Source organism: Coffea arabica, chromosome 8e (assembly GCF_036785885.1).
Source record: "Coffea arabica cultivar ET-39 chromosome 8e, Coffea Arabica ET-39 HiFi, whole genome shotgun sequence".
NCBI classification, from domain to species: domain Eukaryota; kingdom Viridiplantae; phylum Streptophyta; class Magnoliopsida; order Gentianales; family Rubiaceae; genus Coffea; species Coffea arabica.
The window spans coordinates 3076502-3084996 of NC_092324.1; the positions used below are offsets into that span (position 1 = coordinate 3076502).

Genomic DNA, 8495 nt, shown 5'->3' on the forward strand with positions numbered 1-8495 from the left:
TAAAGGCTACCTTGTTTGGATTATGATTTTTCACAAAAAAAATTTTACATTTTCTATTAATACATCTCCTAATCACATTTTTATCTCGCATATATTCGTTTTTCTATAAAAAAAAATATCCAAAAGTAGCAATCGAAACAGGAATAGCAATCGTTAAATTCATGACAACCAATTTGAACTTCAAATTCTGCATATGTGTTATGCATCTTATTGTGATACTATATACACTATAAGTAAATGTAAGATTAATTCAAAAAATAAGTACTTTATTTTTAAGATTTTTTTTTTTTTTTGCACATTGACGGTGCATAAAGTAACGGGTGTTGATGGCTTGAAGAATATCATATATGTAAAGAAATTAAAATTAAAATTTAATTTATAATTAAGTGATATACATTCAAACCTGTCGATGTATATCCTCACTATATACAAGATTTACCTTTGTCTTTATATCAATAGTTTAGCTCATAACATAAAAGGCAATAATTTTGAAGATAATGCCAGTTTCAGTGGTTTTGGTTCTGACTTCTTGTTTCCAATGCAGATTGATCATCTGGTTTTTCTACTGTACTATGCTCTAACAACATAATAAGGCTTAATTTTAAATCTCTGTTTCCACAACTAAACTTGTACAAACTGGTTGAGACATTCATCAACTGTGGTACATTTCACATCAGCAAAAAGCTTCCATCCTTAGACCGCAGAGCCAGTCATACTTGTCATTTTTCTTTTCCCTTTTTTTTTTCTGATCATCCGGTTAATATCTTTTTTACCAACTGAGTTGGGTTTGGGAACACAAATTTCTTCCATTATAGGAGATTTTTGTTTGGCATCTAGAGGTGGTGGATTCATCTGGACATTAGCTTTCTGAAATGGCCTAATTTGGTGCTAAGTCAATGAGCTCAAACTAGACGTTATAGTCTAGGTCCCCCTAAGATTCTTGTTGGATAAACTTTAAATTGTAGAAAGGAAAACCCGTGAAGGCCATTAATGCCAAAAAATTTGCATTCATTCCACTATGTTTCATTCCCCGTGATCCCATAAATTAGCTTTCTTCAATAATCCACCAACCCATCTTTGATTCTGCCATCATATTCAGTATTCACCAACTTCATTTCGTGCACCATAAACATGATATCCCAGTGTTACAAAAAGCCCACATTTTCTTCCTAGCAAATGATCAATTCCTCCGGAAAATCTGTCCATCTATGCAACATGGATAAGTTTTCCTCACTCATGGAAACTCATCTGCTGCTCATCTTAGTATGCATTCCTCTGGGCAGGTCCTTGACGGTGACCGTGCCCGATTCCAGCTCGCCATCAGCCCTAGTCGACGGCCCACAAACTGCATTCACCGTGAACAACAATGGTGCTCGGACAGATATCCGCGAACAAGAAGCAGTTTACGACATCATGCGAGCCACCGGGAATGATTGGGCCACCGATATACCGGACATTTGTCGCGGCCGGTGGCACGGGATCGAGTGCATGCCGGACAAAGACAATGTGTATCATGTAGTGTCCCTTTCCTTCGGTGCGTTGTCTGATGATACTGCATTTCCAACTTGTGACATAGCCAAATCCTTCATTTCACCTTCCATCACAAAACTCCCACACCTGAGGACTTTGTTCTTCTATCGCTGTCTTACTAACAATCCTCAGCCCATCCCATCATTTTTGGGCCGGTTGGGAAAAAGCCTACAGACTCTGGTCCTAAGGGAGAATGGCCTTGTTGGGCCCATCCCAAATGAGTTGGGAAATCTCACCCGTTTGAAAGTGCTTGATCTTCACAAGAATGAGTTAAACGGTTCGATACCCGGTTCACTTGGCCGGATCACCGGTCTAAGGTCGTTGGATTTGAGTGGAAACCAACTCAGCGGTCTGATTCCTGACCTAAGCTTCCCTCAATTGAATGTGCTAGACCTCAACCAAAATCATCTTGTCGGTTCAATTCCCACCACTCTCATGAATTGTCCTTCGCTGATAAAATTGGACATGAGCCGTAATTGCCTATCCGGTCCAATCCCTGAGTCAATCAGCGGTCTAGAGAACCTAATTCTCTTAGACTTGGGCTACAATAGTCTCGCCGGTCCACTTCCAGCGTCCCTGAAAGAATTGAATTTCCTTCAAGCTTTGATACTCAACGGCAACCCGACCATGTCCACCACAATCCCAAGCTCCATATTTGATGGTCTGAAGGACTTAGTGGTTCTAATATTATCCGAAAACAATTTGCAGGGAATAATACCCGAGTCACTCGGCCGGTTGAGAAAGATTCGAGTTATCCATCTTGATGGGAATAAGTTGAATGGTTCAATTCCAGCGAGTTTTGGGGACCTGAATGACCTCAGTGAGCTAAGGCTAGACAATAATTTGTTAATGGGACCTGTCCCATTTAATAGAGACATGGTTTGGAGGATGAGAAGAAAATTGAGGCTCAACAATAACTCCGGTCTATGTTATGATACGAAAAGTGGGCTTGGAGATGATCTTGCTGCACAATCTGATTCGGTCATTGGAATTTGTGAGGCATCCAAATATGGAATGGTAACAAAAACCGTCCGACATATTTCTACTATTGATGGAACAGAGTTGGGGCTGTTAGGTACCAAATCAGCTGGTAGAGTTCAGAAGCCTGCAGTCGCTTGTTTCATGCTGCTACAACTTGCGAATTTTCTTCTGTTTGCTGTTTATGTAATGTGACACTTTGGAGGGGAAAGCTAGGGAGGTGTATAAAGTTAATACCAGCGTTATTAATCTAAATGGTCAGTATATATCTAAATGTTTCTAGAAAATAGGTTTCCACACATTGTAGATTCCAAATTTGATCCCGTAAATATATTGTGATCTTGCATGTAAGCAATTTTCCTCGAGGACTTATATTTGAACAGTGCGAACTGGGAATTTGAAGCCAACAACCCCCTAACGTTTCATATCAGTTTAACAGGAAAAAGAATTATTCTGGACATAGACTAATATTGCTTACTTTACTCTCTACAATATTTGTTTTACCACCGGATTATGGTCTCTTTCCTGATACCTTAGGACTGTTGAAAGGTTTTGCAACGACCCAGAGCCAAATTTTGGCGAAAAGGCAGCAAAAATGTATAATCCCACGAGTTCAATTAAGGGGGGAAGAGAGCTATAATTGCGGTGTTTATTTTTTCAGCATCTGTATTAATCAAAGTACTGTATATTTGCACTTTCAAGATACTCTAAGTAATATATGTTTTCACTTTTATCTTTCCCACACCCTTCGTATCTCTAACTATCAGGTTTAAGATTTGAATTCTGAACCTGAGTTTGGAGAGAACCTTAAAAGTTACAAATCATTAGACCGACTCTAATAATTCTCTATATATATTTCGTCATTCCAAAAGTTAAATATAATGTAAAACACGAGCTTAGCTGTCTACTATAATAAACTATCTTCTGCAGGCCGTGTCAGGCACTCATTCTAGAAGGCCTAAACGATGAACTGTTAATAATCGATTAGCACAAATCTGTAATTACCTTTTCCTTTCGCATGGAAGCTGCCATGAATTTTATGGTCATATCATTTACGCCCTACTCTTTTAGGGTGATTTCTTAAAAAGATGTAGCTCAAGAACAAAATCTTTCAAAGGGCTCCGGAGTTACATTGGGCCGGATTGGATCTCGTCACTCCCAGACCCGCTAGCCCACCATGGACAGGGTAAGCACTTTCAACCTAGGTTGGATGGTGTGTCGGGGCGAAAATGGTAGGGACTCCGGATCTTGGATTGCTCCTGGATCTTGATGGGCAGACGGTTCTTAACCATCCAATGTTTCACACGGTGGCTCCATCCATCAAACAACTACTTTTTAGACTTTTCCCCCATTTGATTGAAGATTTTTTACTTTTATTACTGTACAGTAGAGGTGTGATTCGAACGAATTTGAACGGGTTATAACTGGATATTGGGTATAATCAAATCAACTCATTTATACCCATTGGGTCAAAATGATTACACTCATTTAAGAAATGGGTATGGATATATCTAATTACGCGTTTATGACTCACTTAAAATTCTACTTATTTTTTCAAATTTTTTTCACATGTTGTTAGAGAAAAAATAATGACATTTCATTGTTATTACATTGATAAGAAATTCAAATTTATGTGCTGAACACCCAATAAAAGTTGCTAATTTTTATATAACTTACTATTTCAGACGAAAAACTTACCAACGAATTTTTAGTCATTATCCTATATAGGTGGATGAGTCCAACAAATAATGAAAATGATCGCTAAAAATGTGATGACCTATAATATCGGGTAAAAATCGTCTCGTTACTCTGACGATCCTTACCGAAGCATTTTCCCCTAGCTGTCGTCTAGTTAACATCAAAATAGATCATTTAGCCAAATTTAGATTGAGATGAATTTGTTTATATACGTACATCAATTTGTATGAACTTTGTTGAAAATAACATCCAAATCATATTTCTTCATGTTATTAAATTAATTGTACGTTCCGTAAGGTTATTATATTTCAAGGGTTTTTGTTCTATTTTATCCCTCTTAAATATTTGAACCACGAGGATCAGTAAATCTGGTGAGTTTTGTTCGGCAAGTCCTGTTAAGGTATGCACCACATTTGTACCAAGTGCAAGTAGTTATTTTAATTACCACACAAAGTTAAAAAACAAACCATTGCAACAACAACAACAAGAACCTCATCTTGAATCGTGTGAAGGAGAAATGTTCACCTAGTCATCCACTTCGACTGGTTGTGCCAATAGGAACTTACTAACTAGTTACACAATGGATCATGCAGAGTTGCACAAACATGCGATGTGCAGGCTGTAGCCAGCTACATCCAAATGATACTTCATTAACTAAGAAACTTGTAGTTGTACTGCATGGTATATAATTAATGTAGTAATTTAATTAGTGGGATTTGATCAGTTTCTTCGTCCCTCTCTCTCCCTTTCCTTCTGCAATCCTTTGCATGCAAAGGGGTCCATCAACGTCTCTTTCTGCTTCCACAAGATGACATGAACCTTAATGAGGTTACAGAATAATCCCACACTAACCAACAAAACTGAAAGCTAGAGAATCAACGCATTTGCCACTCTCATCGATCCCATAAATTTCTCCGTACCATTTTGCTCTTGCCCTCCATTTTCATCTTTTGTTTTATTTTGAATGAGAGCCGCACCCGGCGCCACCACCGGATGCCGTAATATAACATGCATGGCCGGTGATTGAAACATGTCACAATTTACTTGAACAGAGACAGCGAAATATCACCATTGACAGAAACATGGACAGATGCTGATCTATTATGGTCACGAAAAATTGAATAGATTTACACGAATTAACCTAAGGTGTACAAACAATAGAGAGCTATATATATATGCTATTCTCTCTTCTTCTTCTTTTTTTTTATAATAAAGAGGATTAACAGTAAAACTCTACCTACCTTCTGGTGATTTGAACCCAGAATTGGTTATCAACAAAGTTACACTATTGTAGTCACATATACTATATGCTATATGTTCATGTTACCTGTAGATCACTATGTAAATAGAATAGGTACATTTTTTGCGTAATTTATCAAAAGATTCTGAGAAAATGTGATGCACACGTAAAATGAAATAAGTGTACAATGGGCAGTATAGAGGTTTACTAGATTGTGCTTAGGCCGTCAAACAAGCTTCTAAGGCTGCATAAGCAAACGCATCCACAATGGCGGGCACAGCTCACAAACAAAAAGCAGACCGAAGAGAGAGAGAGAGAGATGGTTACCGGCCGCAATGGCTAAGTCTAGTTCCGATGACTGCAGAAATGGACCACACAAACTCACACTCACATATATAGTAGTATATATACCATCAGCGGCTGTAGATTTATCATCTTTTTGCTGTAATGATACAGGCTAGACACCTTTTAGGCTGGTGTCTCTTGGCCTTTGTTTGCAATAATTCACAGAAAATAGTTGCTGAGAAATTTTTTTGGTTGAAACTGAATTTGACCTATCATATATGTATATATATGCATGATAGCTACTCCCTAGGCACACTGGCTAGATGGCATCATCTGTTTTTTCGTGAAAATCTTGGGCAAAAGCTGTTAGTTAACATGGACTTCACAATCCCTATACTTGGTAATTTTGCAGTGGAAATTCTCTCTTTTCCATATATATATATATATGTGTGTGTAGTCGCGCGCATTTTAGGCTAAAGCTTTGTGTTACTGAGTAGGGGTGTACTCGAGCCGAGTCGAACTTGAGTATTGCTATACTCAAGCTCGACTCAGCCTATAATATAATTATACTCGAGCTCGATCGAGTCGGAGAATCTCAACTCGAGCTTGACTCGAGGAAATCTTTAAAAGCTCGAGACTCGACTCGATAAGGCTCGACTTTGAGTCAAGCTTATCGAGTTGAGTAAATTGATCAATCGAGCTTTTTGATTAATCTTGTAAATTCAGTATAAATTATACCCATAACGGTCATTTTATAATTATAATACATATATATTATTTAAATTATATATATATATTGTTTAAATTATACTACTCAACGAGTAGCTCGTCAAGCCATGAACTGTAAAAATTCGAGTTCGAACTCGACTTGAATGTATACTCGAGTAACTTGAGACTCAGCTCGAACTCGGTTTGACCGAGTTCGAGCCAAGTCATTGACTGAGTTGCAAGCGAGCCGAGCTAGTTACGAGATAACATGGCGCTTCAGAAGTTCTTTTACTTGGATTCATGCACAATATAAGTATTTTTTTTTTCCGATTTAGATCACAAGGGAAGGATGCATTGAGGATAAAATGTTACATTTAGACGCAATGATAAAAGGATGCAAATGATAGCTTAACCAATTATTCGAGTTCTAGAGATAAAATCTTGTTCAAATTACTTAAAAAGAAAAGATTTTTCTAAAATTAGTTGTTAAATCAAGACTTTATAAAATTTAGTACATGTTACCTTTTTAGTCTCACTCAATCTTATAGTGATAAGTACAAAATCTAAGTCATAAAAGCATCAACCTACTCAAATTTGGCTTAATAATGTTCATCTTAAAGCCTTTGCATCTAACTAAGCCACAAACTTAAACATTCATTTCAAAATTATTTAAAATTAGAACTAAACTTCAACATAAATAGGATTTTTTCCCTAATGGTAGCAATATTAGCGCATCACTTTTGTTACTGACGCTCCACAATTTTTTACATGTTAAAAAATGGTCAAGAATATGTCATTCTTATATGTCATCATTTGAGAACTGACTTATACATATTTTCTTAAAATTAAAGGAATTTGAAAAATATAATAATGTATGTATCACTAGGATTCCATTTGGTGTTGCAGTACTTTTGGCGAAAAGATGGCGGTCATTATTTGTTAGATTTAGGAGTAGAATTTTTTATCTTTAAAGCACTTCTAACATAAATTCAAAATTAGTGCTTTTAGAATACATTTTATATTTTTACAAATAAAAATAACTTTCAACCATTTTATCATAACTTTGAATTGAATAAAGAGATAAGTATATTTCAAACACTTAAAACTAAACATTGTGAAACACAAACTACACTCTTGTAAGTATGTATCCAAAATATAATTAAGCTAATGATACCTAATTAATCAAATGCTACAAACAAGTGAATCTAACGTCCCCCAAATAACAATAGCTGAATCTTGTTCCATGAATTCTTTTGGGTTGAAAAGTAAAAGAAAAACAAATTGTCTACAAATTCTTATCTCTCAAAGATTTTGAGGGTTATTATAAACATATTGTATCGTCTGGCATATGCAAAAAAAATATCAACAAATTAAGAAGCCATGAATTAAAAATTACAAGTCTTTTGATGTATGATCAGATACATACAAGAAATAAATATTTCGATAAAATTTTCTTTTTAAAGTGAATTAGCATTGTGTAGTTGCAAATTTTTTACTGCAGTGGCATGTCAACTTCTCATTACAAAAGATGAAAGGCCTACGGACAGCCCTTTTTGCCTATTGTGAACTGAGCTGCAGGCTACAACAAGGACACCAAAAGTTTTTAGAAAGAATGGAACCTTTAAGTTTTGGTGATCGATCAGGGAAACTTTTTATTTTTTTATTTTTTGCCACAACACAGAGTCTAAATATTAAGCCAAATTAATTTCTTCCTCACAAAAGCATATTTCGGCTTAATTTCGCTGTTAAATCAAGACAAAGCAAAACAGCCTTAGCCTAATTCACTAAATAACTATTCTATGATGCCGTGGTCTTTTTTTTTTTTTCATATCTATCTCATAGTCATAGTCTTGCCAAATGTGTATTTTGGTAAATCAGAACGAAAAAGAATACAACAAAATTATCTTAGTGGAGATAATAATCTGTATATCCTTTGGGATCTTGCTGAAATTTCTGTTTACTAGAACCCGGTTGAAAATCGAAAAGACAAAAAAAAAAAAAAAAAAAAAAAATTTTGGTCATGGAAACCTAGAATGACAAAAGGAAGAAAAAGAAA

General features: G+C 36.0%; 1 protein-coding gene across 1 annotated transcript; it reads left to right on the forward strand.

The window, feature by feature from the left end:
* The first annotated feature begins 1169 nt into the window (after nt 1–1169).
* Nucleotides 1170–2859, forward strand: LOC113703575 (protein TOO MANY MOUTHS-like). Its single transcript, XM_027224975.2, has one exon. It carries the CDS (start codon nt 1177–1179, stop codon nt 2701–2703), a length of 1527 nt encoding a protein of 508 aa, XP_027080776.1. The 5' UTR covers nt 1170–1176; the 3' UTR covers nt 2704–2859.
* Nucleotides 2860–8495: the final 5636 nt, after the last annotated feature.

Bases quoted from the DNA above. Each gene is read 5' to 3' on its own strand.
- LOC113703575 (XM_027224975.2), top strand. From the start codon at position 1,177: ATGATCAATTCCTCCGGAAAATCTGTCCATCTATGCAACATGGATAAG.